This window comes from Hordeum vulgare, chromosome 5H, assembly GCF_904849725.1.
Source record: "Hordeum vulgare subsp. vulgare chromosome 5H, MorexV3_pseudomolecules_assembly, whole genome shotgun sequence".
In the NCBI taxonomy this organism is placed as follows: Eukaryota; Viridiplantae; Streptophyta; class Magnoliopsida; order Poales; family Poaceae; genus Hordeum; species Hordeum vulgare.
In genome coordinates this window covers 529,294,820-529,315,966 of record NC_058522.1, presented here as the reverse complement: position 1 = coordinate 529,315,966, position 21,147 = coordinate 529,294,820, and the positions used below count along the sequence as shown (strand labels likewise).

The following is a 21,147-nucleotide window of genomic DNA, read 5'->3' as shown; positions in this document are numbered from 1 at the left end:
GAGAATGCTGACAAAGTATGCAAGGTCCAACGATCCATATATGGACTCGTGCAAGCATCTCAGAGTTGGAATCAGTGCTTTGATGAGGTGATCAAAGCGTTTGGGTTTATACAAGTTTATGGAGAAGCTTGTATTTACAATAAAGTGAGTGGGACCACTATAGCATTTCTAATATTATATGTGGATGACATATTGCTGAGTGCAAACAATATAGAATTTTTGGGAAGCGTAAAGGAATATCTGAACAAGAGTTTTTCAACGAAGGACCTAGGAGAATCTGCGTTCATATTAGGCATCAAGATCTATAGAGATAGATCGGGATGCTTAATAGAGTTTTTCAACGAACGACATTCCTTAATAGAACTTTCGCACAACACATACCTTGACAAAGTTTTGAAGAAGTTCAAAATGGATCAGTCCAAGAAAGGGTTCTTGCATGTATTGCAAGGTGTGAAGTTGAGTAAGACTCAATGCCCAGTGACTGCAGAAGATAGAGAAAAGATGAGTGTCGTCCCCTATGCTTCTGTCATAGGCTCTATCATGTATGCAATATTGTGCACAAGACCAGATGTCAGCCTTGCCATAAGTATGGCCGAATGGTTTCAGAGTGATCCAGGAATGGAACACTGGATAGCGGTCAAAATATCATTATGTACATGAAAATGACTAAGGAAATGTTTCTCATTTATGCTGGTGATCAAGAGCTCATCGTAAAGGGTTACGTCGAAGCAAGCTTTGACACTGATCTGGATGACTCTAAGTCTCAAACCGGATACGTATATATTCTCAATGGTGGAGCGGTAAGCTGGTGCAGTTCCAAGCAAACATGGTAGCTGATTCTACATGCGAAGCGGAGTACATAGCTGCTTTGGAGGAGGCTAAAGAAGGTGTCTGAATGAAGGAGTTTATGACAGATCTTGGAGTTGTGCCCAGTGCATTGGATCCGATGACTCTGTTCTCTGACAACAGTGGTGCCATTTTGTGGCCAAGGGGCCAAGGTTTTACAAGAGGACCAGACATATAAAGCGACGCGTCGATTCCATCGGCGATTACACCAAGGAGGAGGACATAAATATTTTCAAAGTGCACACGGATCTGAATGTTGCAAACTTGTTGACTAAACCTCTTCCACGAGCGAAACATGATCAACACCAGAACTGAATGGGTGTTAGATACATTACAATGTAAATCACATAGTGATGTGAGCTAGATTATTGACTCTAGTGTAAGTGGGAGACTATTGGAAATATGCCCTAGAGGCAATAATAAAGTGGTTATTATTATATTTCCTTGTTCATGATAATTGTCTATTATCCATGCTAGAATTGTATTGATTGGAAACTCAAATAGATATGTGGGTACATAGACAACAGAGTGTCTCTAATGAGCCTCTAATGAACTAGCTCGTTGATCAAAGATGGTCAAGGTTTCCTGGCCATAGACATGTCTTGTCATTTGATAATGTGATGGACAAGACCCAAACTATGAACGTAGCATGTGATCATGTCAGTTTATTGTTATTGTTTTCTGCATGTCAAGTATGTGTTCCTATGACCATGAGATCATGCAACTTACTGACACCGAAGGAGTACCTTGTGTGTATCAAACGCCGCAACGTAATTGAGTGACTATGAAGATGCTCTACATGTATCTCAGAGAGTGACTGCTGAGTTGGCATGGATCAAGATGGGATTTGTTACTCTCTGTAACGAAGAGGTATCTCAGGACCCACTCGGTAATACAACATTACAATAAGCTTGCAAGTAATATGATTAAAGAGTTAGCCACGGAATTTTGTATTACGCAATGAGTAAAAAGACTTGCTTGTAACGAGATGTAAGCAATCATAGATAACGAGCAATCTCAGTCCACCGAGAAGGCGGAGAGCAGTTTGAGTCATTTGGCAAGATGAGGGCCGATTGAGCCAACCAACCAGCGAGCAAGAACCATACCTCGCCAGCCAAGCCAATTATCGTTTCCTATTCATTTTGAAGGGTATGATTTTTTCTTTAATCTAACATACTGATAACCCTCTCATAAAATGGAAACTTACCGAGCTCGGCGCTGGCTCCGAAAGGATGCTCTAGCCTCCTCCTCCTTCTTTTTTGCTTAAGCCAGCGGTTTGCATGTCAATTTTGCAAAATTGTCCATGGTTCTTATCAATGTGTTACTCGAAAGATTTTCATCTCTTGCAACTCTTTTGTGTTGCTCCGTGAGAAAATAATTTCATCACTTAGTTGGGTTATTATGAAATTGTCTAAAATGAAATTGCATCTAAAATAGTACTTGCCATGCGGCTTGTTACGAAATTGATGTAAAGATGAAATTGAGTCTAGCTAGAACAGTACTCGCCACTCCACACATCCTATATAATTTGTAGGTAATCTCCACTATTTTTTCTCTCACCATACAAATATACTTGCTTAAAAGGCAATCATGATAAATACATAGACAGTGACCCAACTCAACATATATACAATAAATATCTTATACTCCATACAATAACGGTTTTGTTAAGGCATATTTAGATGTGCCCTAAGTATTATACATCAGGTATTTTCTTTTTGTTTTTCTTGTTATGTATGTTTGGTTGAGTTTAAGGTTATGCCATACAACAAATCATATGTATTTTCAGTTTTAATACTCATATTATGAACCTAAATAATTATGTTTCATACAACCAAATCTTATTAAGACATTTTTTTTGTATGGTAAATAATCTTATTAAGACATACTAAAATTAATTCCCACGGTAACATAGCGGGTATCATCTTGTATCCGGAGTAGCAAACTAAGTACACGCATACAGGAGATGTTTTTTTTGTTCATTCACTTAGGAGATCCACAAATCTGGTGAAATTCTCGTGCGATGAGCCGCCCTCGCCGATACACCTCCAGGCGTTATCCTTGAGCCACCGTGCCCTGTTCCTGAATTCGGCATCGCCGACGACACTTTCCACCTTGCACCTCACCTCCTCTTTCGTCACAACACCATCCTCGCCGGTGGACACGGCGAGGCCGGTCCTCCACACGTCGGTGACATAGCTGCGATCCAGGAACTGGTCGCAGAAGTAGGGCCAGCACACGACCGGCACGCCATTTCTCACCACCTCCATTGTCGAGTTCCACCCGCAGTGCGACACGAAGCATGCCACCGAGCGGTGCGCCAGGACCTGCTGCTGGGAGCACCAGCTGACGATCATGCCTGTGCCGGCGACGTGTTTCTGGAACTCTTCGAGCCATTCCTTGCTCAGGCCGGCGGTGAAGTCAGGGCGCACGACCCACAGGAACGGCCGGCCGGTGAGCTGCAGCCCCTCCGCCAGCTCCTGGAACTGGCGTGAGTCGAAGATGGCCATGCTCCCGAACGCCACGTACACGACGGAGCCGTCGGGCCACGCGTCCAGCCATTTGAGGCAGCTCGTGTCCTCCGGCAAGAAGCTGCCGACGGACCTCTGGTCCGCGAAGAGCGGGCCGATGGGTAGGATGTTGGGGAACAGCTTGAACGCGCCGGCCTCGGCCTCGTGGAACGAGTTGCAGACGGTCATCTCGGCGTGGTCGTTGAACTTGTTGTTCCGGCACACGAGCTGGAAGATGATGTGCTGTCCGTCGGGGGCGCCGGCGCTGTTCCACGGCAGCAGCGACGTGTGGAGCGGCGGCATCCCCGGAGCGAGCTGCAGCGTCTCCTCCCGATCCGGCCATCCTACAGTAGAAAATTACTAGATCTCTCACAATTATAACGAAGAGCAAAAGGAGAAGGAACAAAGGATGGAATTGGCGTATACCCTTGTCGTTGAGGACGCCGTCTTGTATCAGCTTGGGGATGTTGAGCATGATGGCGAGGCACGCAGCGGACGCCGGCCAGAAGGAGGCGCACCGGATGCCGAGCTTCTTGGCAACCTCGAACGACCAGCCCATGTTGAAGTCAGCGATGAGCCACTTCACCCTGCGCCTCCCGGCTGCCTCCATGTCGCCGATCAGCGCCTCCAGGTAGGCCGGCATGTGGCGCGGGTAGGCGTCGACGAGCTTGTTGAGGTCCTTGCGGTCCTCGTCGTCGGCCAGCCCGTCCGGGATGGACGCCAGGTGGATGCCGCGCAGCGCCTCGACGCCCTCCGGCAGCGCGGCGAGCACGAGCGCGTGGTCCACGTCGGTGTTGATGAAGGTGACCTCGAAGCCGTGGTCGACGAGGCGGTGCGAGAGCTCCATGAGCGGGACGACGTGGCCCTGGCACGGCATGGGAAGCACCAGCACGTGACCCTTCGCCATGGCCGGCCACTCTCCCTCCGGCTCCGCGCGCGCTCTGCCGCTACGGCTGCTCTGCTACAAGAGCAAGACACAATCTGCCAGGGATTCGATGTGTGGCCAACAGCTTGAAATGGGCACGGACACCACCATCTCATGTACGTATATCCACAACAACGTAAGGGAAATGGAAAGCAATAGTTTAAAGGAATAAATGGCTCACATCTCACGTGTGTCCAGCGTTATCTCCTCGTACCATGCAAATACATACGTGGCCGCAAAGCGCGTTATCTCCTCAGTCGAATGGATACCATGCAAATACATACGTGACCGCAAACGAAATTATGATTGAATTGATATCTCCATCTCATCAGGTTTAATCCTGGTGCATGCATTATTTTTAGATTTATTTTAAGACTTTCGACGATACGTTTTCAGTGGGAGGAGACGTTTTCATCGACGACGAGACGCCTACGATGACTTCGTAAATCTTAAGATAATATGCCGGCTTAGTCTTTCGAAGGTGTTTATATGGGTAAGATGTGCGTGTGTGCGTTTATAAGGGTGAGTGTATGCACGTGTATATGACGCTTGTGTTTTTACTATGTTCAAAAAAAAACTTACGTGGACCAACAATACACCCTCGTATTCATCTTGTTTGTTTTCTTTAACAAGTAGAAGGGACTATAAGCTCCCTCAAAAGGTGTTGTGATTAAAGTTCTGATAATATCTTATCTAGATGTGAGATAATACTTTACATCTAAACATGACATCATCAACATTGTTTGTGGCATTTTTTATTTGTATGTTTGTCTTCGCTAGCAAAAGGGCCCATGCGTTGCAACGGGAGAAAGAAATACCACACGACACACGCTCTTAATTTATAAAAAATGTCTATAATTTGAGAATTTATAGTTACGATACAAATAAAGATGGTCTTATCCTACAAAAATGCAGTTCAAAATTTCACAGGTCTTCTATTTTAACGTGGCTTGCATGTAGATTTAATACGTATAAAGAATCAGTCAAGTGACCTTCAGTTTCATCTCTAATCCTGATTTTGTTGACGTGTTCATTCCCAACCCGGATGAGTACCGGTATGAAAGAAAGACGAATAATGACTTATTTATTAAGATTGCACCCTAGATAGTATTTTTATTAAACGTTTAACAGACAAAATAATATCATATTTAAATTCTACATATTTTTCTAATCAAATTCCATGTATAATATGTTAAATTTGGAGTTACGGTTTAAAAGATATGAGTATTTAAAAAAATATTTAATATATACTACGAGTTTAATGTCATAAACAGTAAGTGCTTTTTTGTAAAATCACCTCGATGGGTTTTTCGACGGAAGTGATAGCCTCTTTATTATTAGATAAAGATTTTTTCTTTGTCGAGAGTTCCTTTTCTCGAAGACTCGTTTGGACAAATCCTATTTAACGTTGTAGGCTTTGGATAATGTACATTTTTTTAACCGGCGTCGTTCGATCATGGGCTGGCCCATCGGAAGGGAGGAGGGGTTCCGGTTTTATGAAGCCTCCGAAAGTTTTCTAGAAGGGTTTTTTAATTTAGGTTTTTTTAGGACTGGTTCCTTTTGGTTTATTTTTTATTTTCTTTACTATTTCTATTTCTTTTTCATATTCATTTATTTTTTTCCAAAAAATGCAACCATTTTTTGGTTAACTTTTTTTCAAATGAACAAATATTTTTCCAAATCAATGAACCCTTCTCAGAATCTTACAAATTTTTTATTAAAATCGCATGAACTATTTTGAATATCGATGAAAAATTTTCAAATTATGATGAACTTTTTTGAGATTTGATGAAATTTTTCCAAAAATGCTAAACTTTTTAAAGATTCGTGAACTTTTTTCAGTTCAACGAATTTTCTGAAAACTTTTTTGAAATTCATGAACTAATTTTCAAAATCTGTAAACTTTTTAAAATTTGTGAACTGTTTTTTCATATCACTGTGTTTTTTTCAAATTCATGCACTTTTTGTTTCAAAATTTGTGAACCATTTTTCGCTTTTATGAACCTTTTATGTTCAGTTTTGTTTTTTGCTTTTTTAGTTTTGATAAAAACATCCGCCCTGAGACTGGGCCGGCCCATTATGCAGGGCGTGTGGACGCTGGTTCTCCTAGTCGACGCTTAAGGCGCCGACTAGGAGCTCCCACTCGTTTGGCGCCTCATGCCCTTCCTAGTGGGCCATGGCCTATTGTCAGATTACTTTTCGCTCCTTGATGACCGGAGTGTATCTCGTGTACCGGAGCAATTGGTGCTACTCGTGCACTGGATCATTGTTGCACATTTTAAAATGTTTGAAAAATCAAAGAAAAAATTAATACATTAACATGACATCAATGTATGTTGTCATAAAAGTTCAAATCAATATTCGACATTGAATAATACATAACACAAGTTGGGCTTCAGATTTGGCACATTAGCACATTAATGCTGAATTTGTCATTTTTTGTATCTTGAGCAATGTTTTTAATTTTGATTTGATTTTTTTATGACAACATACAATGATGTTGTGTCAATGAACTAACTATTTCTTCGATTTTTGTTTGAATATTTTAAACTGTGCAATGGGGTCGGGTACACCGGTAGCACCAATTGCCCTGGCTTTTTGATACTAGCGATGCACCGCTAGGTTGCTTGGCTTGCTACCAATTTTGACAGTAGCGATGCACCGCTAGGTTGCTTGGCTTGCTACCCTTTTTTCCTTGCAAGCATCTATAAAAACTAATCGTGAATTGGAGAACCTTTGACCTCTATCCACCAAACGATGACTTTAAAAACATCCATCTGAAATGAGATCATAAAAATAAAAATAAAATAAAAAAAGATAATGACTTGAAACTGTTCTTAATTTGAAAAAATTTAAATGAAAAAAGTGAACAAAGTTGAAAAATAATTCATCAATTAAAAGAAATGGAAAAAATCATGGCTTGGCAAAGTTAGTAATTTGAGGGAAACTGCAAAAAATGAAAAGTTAACATTTTTTTGATTTTTCAGAATTTTGTAAAAAAGTTCCATGAAATTTGGAAAAGGTTGATGAACTGAAAAAATAAAATAAAATTGAAAAGAAGAATAATGAGAAAAAAAGAAAAAGAAAAAACTGATGAACCTACAAAGTCGATGACGAACTTGCAACTAAAATTAAACAAACAAAAAACTATGGATTCAGATGCGATTCAAGGTGAGCTTTCAAGTGTGGACTTGTAACTGAGATGAAAAATAAACTAGAAAAATCTACATACCCAGTTGCGAGCGAAGAGTGGACATGCAACTCGAAAAACATAAAAACTACAAGCCGAGCTGTGAGTCAAGTGTGGACTTGTTACTTAGATGTATAATAAACTACGTACCATGTTGCGAGTCAAGATTGAGTTTGCAACTGGGACAAACACAACTACATACCTAGTTACAAGTTGAGGCCGAGCTTTCTACTCAGCGAAAGATAACTACATGCTCAGTTGCGAGTCAAGTTTGGACTTGCGGTTGGGATAACTTAAAAAGTGGGCCCAATTGTGAGTTGAGAATAGGCTTGCAACTGAAGCAAAAAACAACTACGGGGCCCGATTGTGAGTTGAGGGTGGTCTTGCAACTGAGACAAAAACAACTATATGCACACTTGTACGTCGAGGGTGCACTTGCAACTGGGACAAAAACGAAACTATGGGGGCCAATTGCGAGTCAAGGATGGGCTTGTAACTGGGACAAAAAATAACTATCGGGTTCACTTGCAACTCGAGGATAGGCTTGCAACTAGGACAAAAACAACTATTGGGTCCAGTTGTGAGCCAAGGGTGGACTTGAAACTGAGATGAAAAATAAACTACGGGCAGTAGCACATGTGCGAATCAAGGGTGAGCTTGCAACTGGGATAAAAAAATGCATGTCCAGCTGTGAGTTGAGGGTAGACTTGCAACTGAGATAACAACAAATAACGCCCACTTACGAGTTGAGGTTGGGTATGCAAGTGAGGCAAAAACAACTATGTGGCCCATTTACGAGTCTAAGGTGAGCTTGCAATTAGGACAAAAATAACTACATGCCTAATTGTGAGTTGGGGGTTGACTTGCAATTGGGATGAAAGCCAAACTACTGGGTCCATTTGCGAGTTGAAGGTGGGCTTGCAACTGGGACAAAAAAACTATCGGGTCCAGTTGTGAGTCGAGGGTAGGCGTGCGACCGGGATAAAGACAACTATGGGGATGGTTGCGTGTCAATTTTGAGCTTGCAAATAAAACAAAAATAACTTCGGTCCAAGTTGCGAGTCGAAGCTGGACTTAAAATTGGGACAAAAAACAAGAAAAATGGTCCTAACTACGAGTCAAAGGTGGACTTGCAACTAAGGTAAAAACAATAGACATGCCCAATTGTGAGTCCAGGTTTGGCTTCCAACTGAAATGAAAACAAGTAGGGGGCCATTTGTGAGTCGAGGGTATACTTGCAACTGCGATTACAAAATAGGTGCAAATCTAGCGTGGGCTTGCAATTGAGGCAACAATAGTTGCGAGTCAATGGTGGACTTGCGACTGGTATAACAATAAAAATATGAGGCTAGTTGCGAGTCGATGGCATACTTGTAACTGAGAGAAAAATAACTACTAGGTCCAACTGCGAGTCGGGGTGGGCTTGCAACTAGGATGACAAAAACAATTATGAGTCGAGGGTGGCCTTTGCAAGTGGACTAACAATAGTTGCAAGTTGAGAATGACTTGTAACTGGGATATCACCCAAGAAAATGGACGTGGCCAATTGTGAGTTGAGGGGTTAGACTGCAACTACAACGAAAACAACTACAAGACCCAATTCCAAGACGAAAGGTGAGCTTGCAACTCGGACTACAGAAATAGTTGCGACTCGAGGGTGGGCTTGTAACTTGGGCAACGAAAAAGAACAGTTGCAAGTTGAGGGTGGGCCCAGTTGCGAGTTAGGGATGGGCTTTAAGGGTTGTCAAATGCCGCCCACAAAAAACTATGGACCCAGTTGCGAGTTAGGGATGGGCTTGCAACGGGGGCGAACACAACTATGGGCCTCATTTGTAACTCCAGAGTGTGCTTGCAATTGGGACAACAAACGCAACTAGGGACACTCGTTACGCGTCGGGGGATGAACTTGAAATTTGGACAACAAAATCTATGGATCCAGTTGTAAGTTGACTATGGAGATTCAAGTGGGACGGAAACAAACTATGGTCCACTTACAAGTCTAGGATTGGCATGGAACTCGGACGAAAAGAACTATGAGACCTAGTTACGAGTCGATGGTAGACATGGAACTGGCCATTGATCTTTCCTTTCAAAAATCAATAAAGAAAAATGTATTTTTATAAATGAATCGTCTTAATATATTTTTCTCGTGTGGTCTAATAACCTAACAAAACTAGTTGTAAATTTCACAAAAAAAGCTTGCAAAAAATAGAAAGTACTCCCTCTGTCCCAAAATAACTGTCTCAACTTTGTACTAGCTCTAGTATAAAGTTATATTAAGCTTAAGACAGTTATTTTGAGACGGAGGAATATAAAATTGTTGGGCTCATGACTATTTTACACTGGTAATTATGATAGCTTTTCCACATAAAAATGATAAAAGGCCTACAAACAAATGGGTCTGGTGGAAAAGGCAAAGAGAAGAGAGACTTGAAAATAAGTAAACGCACCTAGATATGCTTGTACAATTAAATTCAAACGAGACAAGTTCCAGAAAAAATACGAGATGAGTCAATGAAAGAAAAAATACATAAAACTGAAACATTGCACATAGTGGGCCAGTGGGCCTCTCGCTAGGGAACATGCGCCGACAATGTTTTTTTGGCAGATTGCTCGATTGCGCTAGTGCGTGATAAAGGAAAAAAACACTAATCCTAGTGCTTGAATCCACCGGCTAGAAATTTATATGTGAGATAATATATTGCATCTAGATGTGAAATAGCAATCCTGATCTAATTATACAGGATGTGTGGCGTGGCGAGTATTGTTCTAGACGCAATTTCATCTTTACATCAATTCCGTAGCAACCCAAATAACTGATGAAATTATTTTCTCACGGAGCAATACAAAAGAGTTGCAACAGATGAAATTCTTTCGAGTAACACATTGATAGAACCATGGACAATTTTGAAAAATTGTCATGCAATCAAATGGTTTAAGAAAAAAGAAGAAGACGGCGAAGGCTAGGGCATGCTTTCGGAGCAAAAGCTCGGCTCAATAAGTTTCCACTATCACGAGAGGATTATCAGTATCCTATAGATTAAAGGAAAATCGTGCCCTTCAAAATAAATATGAAAGGATAATTGGCCTGGCTCGCGAGTTATGGTTCTTGCTTGCTGGTTGGTTGGCTCAACCAGCTCTCATCCTGCCGAATGAGTCAAACTGCTCTCTTGCTTCTCGGTGGACTGAGATTTCTTGCAACCTATGCCTGCTGGCACATTTGAAAATAGCGAAACAGGCGGGTGTTTCACAACTCTGCATGCACAGCGGATCAGGTCTTTGGCATGATTAAAGCGGACATGGTGGCGGCTCATGCATGTATCACCTGGGACAGTTTTGGAGAAAATGGACTGGACCAGAACCTGGTTAGATTGTTTTTTTTTTTTAGCTTCTGGAAGCCATAATCCCATCTCTGCAACTGAAACTTTATTGCTTGTCCTCTGAAATGCATCGGCAGTACACCTGACCGTTACCTAAAAAAACTGGCTGGGCTGACAAAGGTGATCTAAAATCAACTACTCGCTCCGCTTCCTAAATATAAGTCTCTTAAAAGATTTCATTAAGAGTCTACATACGGAGAAAAATGAGTGAATCTACATTCTAAAATATGTCTATATACATCCATATGTAGTCTATTAGTGAAATCTTCAGAAAGACTTATATTTAGAAACGAAGGGAGTACAAGTCAATGGCTGATATATAAAATGCCAATGGCTAGGACGAATAACTGTGGTGAAAGAGGATCACCCTAACAAACCACACACTTGCGATGAAACTTCTTACCAGCCACCTCATTAAACCAAACCGCGGACATGCTAGAAGAAATAATAACTTGAATCCCGCCCTCTCACCAATCATAGTAACTCGTCTCATGAAGAATTTGAATACTCACATAATGCTATAGAATATAAAAAGCTTCGGAACGATCTCGTTTGAGAAGGACATCCTTTTCCATAATTCTTACAATAGTGCAAATACTCTAAAGACCATTCAAGGTAATCTTGTATAGCATTGGACATAATAAACTCATATTGATTAATGTGGACTAACCGAAGAATGTTCTGCATTGGAGATCACCATCATTCCATCAAGCAATATTTCCAGCAAATCCAAATAATAGCTACGCAAAAAAATATTCATGTAGTCATGAGGGGGTTTAAGAGAGTTATTATTTGGTATCAAAGTAATTGTGGAAACATTAAATCATGTAAGATCAATGACCCAACATGAGAATAACCACATATCTTGTAATAGTTCCCTTAAATGATTGGCCAACATGCCTTAAGAAGAACAAAATCACTGTTCTGACCCCATAAGTAAACATGGGCATAAAATGGATTCGATATGAAAGTATTTCACGATTTGACCCTTTAAAAACGTCAGAGCCCGCAACGTTGCTGCTCCACGTAGAAACGTCAGCCTACCTTGACGTTTCTAATCCATATTCAGACGTCAGTCTAGCTCGCATTGCAGTCCAGGCGAAACGTCATTGGCTTTGGCGTTTCATTGACGTTGGCGTTTCCGCAAGTTCTAGGTTGAAAATAATCTTTTCCCATATCATGATGACCGTGAGTTGGGCGCCTTGTAAGGTTGTGTGACATGCGAAGAGAGCAGGCAGGCCGGCCGGCCAGGCAGCGCTGCTCACAGGGCGAGCGTGCATGCGGAACTAGCTGTGCAGGTCCATCCTGTAGAAAAAAGAGAGAGCAACAGTACGTAGCAAGGGAGTAGCAGCAGGAGGAGAGAGAGAGATGTACATGCATGGTACTCCCTCCGATGTACATGCATGGTACTCCCTCCGAGGCATAGTCCGTTACATGTACTCGCTCCGTTTCTAAATATAAGTCTGTCTAGAGGTTCAACAAATGAACTAGATACGGATGTATATAGACATAATTTAGAGTACAGATTCATTCATTTTACTCTGTATGTAGACACCTAATAAAATATCTTAAAAGACTTATATTTAGATATGAAGGGAGTAGTGATTAAACAAATTATGCTATCTTCATGCTTGTAACTAGTCTTACTCGAGTGGCGCTGCCCATTGATTGATTTCCACCGGCCACGCAGAGGAGAGAAGAAGATACATCATTGCAAACCATAAATTAGGCTGTCAAATCCGCACAGGACAAGTGCTACGCTCCACGATAAAATGGACAAATTTAACCTCTTTGCTAAATGAATTCACAGACTGAACCTTGTTAAAAAAAAATTCACCGAGCTGACCCTTTTGTGTGACGCCCGACGCGTAGGCGCCACACTACATTGTATGACGCCTAAGCCGTCGGCCACACAAAAGGGCCACGCTGGCGCTGCAGGGCCCACCCCGGCTGTGTGACGCCTAAGCCTCGGGCGTTGCACATGCTGCAGTGTGACGCTGAACGCTTAGGCGTCACACATACACTTATGCATTATGCAACCCGCGGCCGAATCCAGACGGCCGGTCGGCCGGCGGTCAGTCGAAGCGGCGGCCGCGCCATGCGGAGTGGAGTGGAACTACAACTACCACCACGACGCGCTGGAGGGGACAGCGGGACCGCCGCCGGCCGTTGTTGCACCGGATGTGTGCTATGCCGCCACGCCTGAGCCGAAGGCCTGCAGCGACGTGTGGTTCAGGTACTCGCCGCCCTCGCGCAAGCCCGCACCCAAGAAGCAGGCGAGGAGGCAGCCCGAGGGCAACGCGTCCCGGGTGTCCTTCGAAGCAGCCGCGGCCAAGAGCGGCGGCTCCAGGCGGGTGGTGCGGCCGGTCGACGGGGAGCGGCGGCTCCCAGGCGAGGAGGCAGCCCGAGGGAAATAGAGGAGCCTGTGGATGGGATGCCTGGGCCTCAACTCATGCATCGCCTCCTGAACCCCGAATCCTGTCGCGCCGATGGATGGGAGGGATGCTGCCTGCGTGTTCATCGGCAGTGCTTACTTGCCCTTTCTGTTGGATATACACTCTAGTTCCGTCGAGTTTGATGCGTTTTGTACTTCCGGTGAAGTTTGATGATAGCTCTAAGGCCCTGTTTGGAACCATAATAGATTATGATAATCTGGATTATGAAGATAAATTATATAATCTGGTTTACAAAAATAATCTAGGTGAACATGTTTGGAGGCCAGATTATATAAACTGTAATTCAGGTTTTACATTGCATAATGACCTGTCTACCCTCTGTTTTTTTTAAAAGAGGAGGGTAGCGGTGGTAGAAATGTTATTATCTCCAACTTTACAAGGGTAATGGGTCATTAGCAATCCATAATCTGATTTTTGCTGGTATAGAGTAGATTATGAGTTTTTAATAATCTATCCATCTAGTTTTTATAATCTACACTATAAGTTGTCCTGTTTGAAAAGATAATAGATCATAAAAACTGAATTATATAATCTGGATGGTTCCAAACAGGGCCTAAATCATTTTTTTTTCAAGAGAGAGAGATCTGTCTCTCCGAGTGTATGCCCTTTCTTGGCCTGTGGTAAGATGGTGGTTAGAATTTTCCTTCATTCTGTGTAACGTGGCACCATCTCGTCATGTGCTACCAGTGCCTTGGTTACCTGAAATCGCTTATGATAAATTTTGGTGTGCAAGCGGGTTCCAATCCCTGGCCTGTTTTTTCTTTTCATCATTCAAAGATTCAGATATAGCGATAGATAGCCGAGCACGTACAGCCCAGCGTTGTGCTGCATGCCTGCATGACGAGCAGTTGGGGTGGGCCCGTGAAGCCTGGCGAGTCTGGTACGCGCATTGGTTCGTGCACTTGCTCACTGGTTTCTTTGCCCCGTGCCAATGTCATTCAACCCGATTGGCCATGCATAAGTGCATGTGGCGTCTAAGCGCTCGGCGTCACACTGCAGCATGTGCAACGTCCGAGGCTTAGGCGTCACACGGTCGGGGGTGGGCCCTGCAGCGCCAGCGTGGTCTTTTTGTGTGACGCCGACGGCTTAGGCGTCACACGGTGTAGTGTGGCGCCTATGCATCGTGCGTCACACAAAAGGGTCAGCTCGGTGAATTTTTTTTGAACTAGGTTCAGTCTGTGAAATCATTCAACAAAGAGGTTAAGTTTGATCATTATGCCACGCTCCACACAAGCAAGCAGTATATCAGCACCGCGGCCTTAGAAACACAAGGGTGTATGGCGTTTTTGTCGTGGCCGGCAACGCCACATTAGATTGACGTTGCAATTTTGGCAGGAAACGCCACAGTTGACAGGCGTTTTGTAGTTCAGATGCAACGCCACGGGCTCTGGCGTTACTAAAAAGATTAGATTGTGATTAATTTTCTAACGAGTTCATTATGTACACATCTTCATTTATAAGGTCACAACAGTGATTTTATCCCCTTAAGAAATGTATCATTAAATCCAGCTCTTCCAGACCCTTTGTCTGATTGAATGGAGGCAACTACATGATCAATTTCCGTTGGACAAGAAAGGAGAGGACAAACCATGGAAGTAATCAATGGTTTGAAAGAGATTATATACACTCATTTCACTCACATAAAAGAAAATGATAGAAACTAAACACAAGAATAACTATTTGCTAGTTTGATTCTCATGAATAAACCAGCTCAAAAAAGTGAAAAATAATACTTTGGTGCTAGTTTTAAGAAAAAACTTGGAAATATACAATCAACTTGAACAATGCCGTAGATTTCATGCATGCAAAAAAAGTGATGAAAATTTTATGTGGCATTGTCACATAATTTTTGTCATCAGTGAACACGGGAGTTATCTTTCGGTATCAAAGTAATTATGGAGTCATTAATACATGTAAGATCAATGACTCCTAAATGAAAAACCAACACATTTTTCTAGGAATCTCGTTTAATGATTGGCCCACATGCCTTAAGAAATCTACCATTAATCCATCCGGTCGAAGCACTCTGTTAGAGGGAATAGAGACAACTACATCAAGACTTACTCCCAGAAGAAATGAGCAGGCAAATCATGGAAGCAATCAACGGTTTGAATAAGATCATTCGGACCCATTTCACTCACATATAAAAATAAACATAAGAATTAAAAGAAATAAGCTCTATTTTCCCATTTGATTATGATGAATAGATCAATATGCAAAAAAGGGAAAATATGTTTTGATGTTAGTTTTAAAGAAATGCCTTGCAGGGAGACAGGGTGCAAGCCTGGATGCGCTCAGCGGACGTGGCTCCTCAAGTACTCACTGTGATTCGGCGAGGCGCACAAGCATCGGAAAAATTAATGGCGTCTTCCTCAAGCTCTACTCATGGCATGCTGGACGTGAAATTTCATCAGACATGCAGTGTGCGCTGCCGGTGAAGATGAAGGCGTCATGTCAAATTCAGCAGCCCTGGCCACGGAAAAGAAACGAGATGGAGCATGAGACGCTCTCGATAACAGGTTTGGTTCTCGCGATTGGAGATCATTTCCTCTGTGTGAAGACGTCTTCTTCATCACGGCGACGCCGGCAGTAGACTACTGGGTCTTTTTTTTCTTGAAGGGTTGCAGCTACTGGTTGCAAGCGATGTTTGTTGATGGGCTGGAAAACGGGATCACACAGCCCGCGGGAAACCAAAGAAGACAAGGTAACCCCACCGGCCCGACCACCACTTCTCAGTTCTCACCGAGTCGTTCCTCGTGTCCATCATCGCGAGCGCCGGCGACGGACGGCAGCCGGCGCCCTGGCGGATCGCACCGGGGCAGAGCGAAAACGACGAGATCGTTTAGGGCGCCGACGGATGCAAATGCCAAAACAGCGCGCGCTTATCAGTGCCTCCGTTTCTCCATCTACCTACTCTCTCTCACACACACACACACAGAGCAGCATACACCTACGTGGACCAGTCGACCAGCATGGCCGCCGGCGCCGCGCCTCACGTAATGGTGCTGCCGTTCCCGGCGCAGGGCCACGTCACGCCGTTCATGGAGCTGTCGCACCGCCTCGTCGACCACGGCTTCCAGGTTACCTTCGTCTGCACCGAGGTAATCCACGCGCTCCTGCTCGACACCGGCACCAGCGGCGAGGCGCTGTGCGGCATCCGCCTGGTCTCCGTACCGGACGGCATGGCCGACGGCGAGGACCGCAGGGACCTCTGCAAGTTTGTGGGCGCAATCACGCGGTACGTGCCGGGCTACGTGGAGGACCTCATCAGGGACACGGAGGCGTCCGGGGAGAAGAAGGTCAAGTGGCTCATCGCCGACGTCAACTTGGGGTTCTGCTTCCAGGGCGCCATGAACCTCGGCGTACGGGTGGCTGCCGTCTGGCCGGCGGCCGCGGCGAGCCTCGGGATGTGGTCCAGCATTCCCAAGATGATAGAGGATGGCTTCATTGATGACAAGGGTACGAAATATTCATCGTTCTACTGCCTAGTTGCCTAGTTTCCATTGTTTAGTTGTCAACTTATTATCCTAAAAAGAAAAGTTTTGAAAGTTTCATATATACGTACTCCGTTTCAAAATATTAAAAGTTCTAGGTTTGTCCCAAATCACACTTTCGGGCCAAGTTTATTGAAATTTTTGCTCATATCTAAAACATGCATGGAACATATATGGTTTAATAAAAATATATATCATGCTAAACCCAATGAAAAACTAATTTTCTGTTGCAGAAGTTGGTATGGTTTTTTTCATACATATGGTCAAACTTAAAAACTTCAAATATTTTAAGATGGAAGGTGTATGTTGAAATTTAAAAGCCATTGTGAAAGATGTATTTTTTTTTTGTTTGAGAAAAAACCCCGAGGAGCACCTTAGATCTGGTAATTATCACAAAAAATAGTATTCGGTTCAATGAAAAGACAACTAGACACAAAACAACCACTACAAAAATTACATTGAAAATCATACACGTCATTTTCCTTCTTCAATTGTATGGCGTCCGTTGAAAATTGAAAATCTTACTGAACTGACGGTAAAGAAAAGGGACACCTGCAAACAGTCTCACCATACTATGCTTTGAATACCGTAACAGCCACCCGCCGCTTGAAATGGGATCTACAAATCGTTGAATGGACATTGATTGGGCATCACCCCACGTAAACACAAACTTACACTACTTCTCTACCAGTCAAGTGGGTTCGAGAAACCGGATAATGTTGCTAACAAATTGAATGAAAATGTCCAAATCGTCGCACTACGATGGAACCAACTGCTTTCCCTAATTGGTACTTCAGCTCCCAAGATCTAAAAAGAGCCAACAAATCTGACAACATTAATTGTCGCTGGCATCAGTGTAGGGAAAGGATCGCTATTTGGCGGTGTGTGGTTCAACATCCGTCATGCTAAAGATATATAGATTTAGAAACCAATTTATGTCCTAACATTTGAAAATTATCCATGCATCAAGCCTTGCAGACTTGCTAAGTCAAGCCGATATCTTATTCATAAAAATATATTTTTCAGTTGTTTAATATGATATGTATAGTTATTTAAGAAAAACCTTAATTTTGGAGTTATGCTAGATAAATATCCCATCAAATTTTCAATGAAGTGCGAGAGTCAAATTAACGTTGAGTCGGATAATTTTCTTGATATGGCATATCAAACTAACCACAAATTGAGGAAAATGCACAAAACCATAACTTTACATGCATAACTCTCGGAAAACCGTCATTTTATAAAAACGTGACACTTCGTACCAACCAAAAATGTGACAAGGACAAAAACTACGGATTCAAAATGCTAAATGTTTTGATGACGTCACTAATTAGTCGGGCCCGTTTGTTGGGCCAAGTTGGCAGAAAGAAATGCCACACTCGCAAGTTGTGTTGGTCTTCTTGTTCTTCCTCCTTTATTTCTCTCTATGTCATTTTATCAAACATCTATTGAGCATAGCGGACAAATGCTCCCTCCCACACATCACCCGCCACCTAGCCCAAAATGTACGGGTTTTAAGCATGTCACCTCTAATGTTTTTTCACGGCATTATGTTTGACACGAGATGGTAACTTTAGTTATTAAGACATGACAACTTTGTCCCGGTTCATTTTTCTGACAGAAAATTGCCATATTTTGTCAACCTCGCGTGAATTAAAGTTGTCAAGAAAAACGATGGGATTGCCATGCTTAAAATGAGAATGTTAAGGGTTTATCATTGTCTTTATTGTTTAATTCCAGCATCGGTACCAAAAGACCTCATCTCATTCTCCCGCTCAAGTTTGAACCACGCATTGTGTGTTTGTTAAAAGATAAGCTAGAATGTTGCTGAATTTTAAAACTCTGCAGCAATTCCCTCAAAAGGAAATAATGAACTGTGCACCAGAAGTCATATGTGCATCCTCTATGCAGACTGCATATCAATCAGCTTTGCGACTTTTCCCTTGAAGCACACATGATAACAAGTAAGTAAATTGCAGGCGTGGCAAAGCGAGAGGGGATATATGAGATCGGCCCCAAGATGCCGCCGATCTGCACGTCGCGCATGCCGTGGTGCATCGACGGTCCACCCGAGGGCCAGCAGCTGGTCTTCAAGCTGGTGGTCACCGACAACGCCCAGGCGACCAGCCTTGCCGAGATGGTCGTGTGCAACTCGTTCCTCGACGCCGAGCCAGCGGCGTTCGAGCTGTTCCCGGAGATTCTGCCCATCGGCCCGCTGTTCGCCGACCAGGAGCTCCGGAAGCCCGTCGGGCAGTTCTGGCCGGAAGACCTCAGCTGCTTGGAGTGGCTGGACGCGCAGCCCGGAGGCTCCGTCGTGTACGTGGCGTTCGGCAGCTTCACCATCTTCGACCCGCGGCAGTTCCGTGAGCTCGCCGAGGGGCTGGAGCTCACCGGTCGGCCGTTCCTATGGGTGGTGCGTCCGGACTTCACCTCCGGCGGCCTCAGCAAGGCGTGGTTCGACGAGTTCCAGAGCCGCGTCGCCGGCAAGGGCATGGTCGTCAGCTGGTGCCCCCAGCAGCAGGTGTCTACATTGTCAAGAACTGTGTCGTGCTTCGCGTCGCCGGCAAGGGCATGATCTCAGCGTTCATTGCAAGGTTCTGGTTCTGATCCATTTTCACACGCAGGTTCTGGCGCATCCTGCCGTGGCATGCTTCGTGTCGCACTGCGGATGGAACTCCACGATGGAGGGGGTGAGGAACGGCGTGCCGATGCTGTGCTGGCCCTACTTCGCCGACCAGTTCACGAACCGGAGCTACATTTGCGACATCTGGAGGACCGGCTTGTCCGTGACGCTCGGAGATGGAGTCGTGGCGAAGGAGGAGGTGAAGGGCAAAATTGCACAGGTCATCGGCGACGAGGGAATCGCGGAGAGGGTGGGGACGCTGAGGGATGCAGCTCGCAGGAGCATCACCGAGGGCGGGTCCTCGCATGAGAATTTCAGTAGATTTGTTGGCCTCCTAAACGAGTGAGCTGCATTTCACTCTCTACTCTGAGACACACGAAGAAACATTTTCTTATTGTGCATGCATTCTGTGGTGTTTTCCTTGCGTACATCTTCCTAGAATATAATTGCTCACCACGTATGCATGTTGTTCGCTTGTGTACATCTTAATCTGTTTCGTTCTAGGCCTAGCATTGTCACATTTTGTCACACATTTTTGTCAAGTTTGTTTAAGATCAGTTTAACAAAATTAAAGCCACAAGTTGACAAGCCTAAAAGAATGTTGCAACAGTTTTTGTATGTATATAATGTGAGGCCTTGGTTTTTTTTGGTTGTCAAAGGTGTCGCTTGAACAAAATAACAATCAAAATTGGTCAAACTAGCCTAATCTTTGTTGTGATAATCTTTGACAAATTTAGTCTCAAACCAAACATTAACGGTCTAAACCTGTTAAGAGCATCTCCAACAGCGACGAAAAAGGCGCGCGTGCACGCTAAACCGGCATTTTACCGCGCGCGGGACAGAATTGCGCGCTCCAGCGGCGGCGGGAAAACCGCGCACGCGGGAACCGCTAGCGCGTGCGCGAAAAGGCGGCAGCCCACGCGCCATTTTTGCGGCGCCGCGTCCCGCGCGCCCATAAAAGGCAGCGCGCTGCCGCTTCCTCGCCTGAACCTCTGCCTCTCGCGTCGCGTTCTCTCTCCTTCTACCTCTCGCGCCGCCGCCCCAGCGCTCTCTCTCTGCCTCTCGTGCCGCCGCCGCCGCCGACGCGCCACTATGCCGCCGCGCCGCCGTTCTGCGTCGGGCTACCGCGGCGTCCGCCAGCGCCCCAACGGCGGGTTCTACGCCGAGATACGCTCCGGCGATCTCCAGCTGAGCCTCGGCACCTACGAAACGGCGCACGAGGCCGCCCGCGCGTTCGACGCGGCGGCGTGGCGCCTAGGCAGGCCGCGCCTCCAGATGAATTTCCCGGACGTCCACACGCTCCAGCAGGCGTTAGACCTGGCCCCGCCGCCTCGTCTAAACTCCGCACAAGACCGTGCGGAGCACACTGCGCTGCAGCGCCGTCTCCTCGTCGCCCAGGAGGACGAGCGGGTCATGGCGGAGTGGCGCCGACGCCACCCGGAGGACGTCGCCTATGAGCAGGAATATTGGGAACGGTGCCGCGAGGAGGACACGCGCCGGCGCCGCGAGGAGCGGTTGGACAGGCGTCGTTGGAAGGCATTGGCGTGTGCGCAGGCCGACCTCGTCAATGCAGGCAGGAGGTCCTTCTTCACTGAAGAAGATGAGCGTTGGTTTGACATCTGGCTGTCAACCTCTGACGACACCAACGACGATGATGATGGTGCAGACGACTGAAGCGACTAGGAGTTTTTTTGTTTTCGAACTATCTAGCACCGAACTATCT

The 21,147-nt window shown here is 44.7% G+C and overlaps 2 protein-coding genes across 2 annotated transcripts; one reads left to right on the top strand and one right to left on the bottom strand.

Moving 5' to 3' along the window:
• Nucleotides 1-2,631: 2,631 nt before the first annotated feature.
• LOC123452302 (UDP-glycosyltransferase 83A1-like) lies at nt 2,632-4,417 on the bottom strand. Its single transcript, XM_045128944.1, has 2 exons — nt 3,783-4,417; nt 2,632-3,700 (listed from the first exon to the last, which is right to left on the bottom strand). The coding sequence occupies exons 1-2, from the start codon at nt 4,261-4,263 to the stop codon at nt 2,826-2,828; spliced, it is 1,356 nt and encodes a 451-aa protein (XP_044984879.1). The 5' UTR covers nt 4,264-4,417; the 3' UTR covers nt 2,632-2,825.
• Nucleotides 4,418-16,279: 11,862 nt separating this feature from the next.
• LOC123452304 (UDP-glycosyltransferase 83A1-like) lies at nt 16,280-19,770 on the top strand. Its single transcript, XM_045128945.1, has 3 exons — nt 16,280-16,766; nt 18,781-19,322; nt 19,426-19,770. The coding sequence occupies exons 1-3, from the start codon at nt 16,280-16,282 to the stop codon at nt 19,768-19,770; spliced, it is 1,374 nt and encodes a 457-aa protein (XP_044984880.1).
• Nucleotides 19,771-21,147: the final 1,377 nt, after the last annotated feature.

What these genes read in the sequence shown, in the direction of transcription:
- LOC123452302 (XM_045128944.1), bottom strand. Translation starts at nt 4,263, where the DNA reads ATGGCGAAGGGTCACGTGCTGGTGCTTCCCATGCCGTGCCAGGGCCAC. An exon ending in CGGCGTCCTCAACGACAAGG is followed by an intron (nt 3,701 to 3,782) that starts GTATACGCCAAT and finishes TTTCTACTGTAG; the next exon opens with GATGGCCGGATCGGGAGGAG.
- LOC123452304 (XM_045128945.1), top strand. Translation starts at nt 16,280, where the DNA reads ATGGCCGCCGGCGCCGCGCCTCACGTAATGGTGCTGCCGTTCCCGGCG. An exon ending in TGGCTTCATTGATGACAAGG is followed by an intron (nt 16,767 to 18,780) that starts GTACGAAATATT and finishes AGTAAATTGCAG; the next exon opens with GCGTGGCAAAGCGAGAGGGG. An exon ending in GCTGGTGCCCCCAGCAGCAG is followed by an intron (nt 19,323 to 19,425) that starts GTGTCTACATTG and finishes TTTCACACGCAG; the next exon opens with GTTCTGGCGCATCCTGCCGT.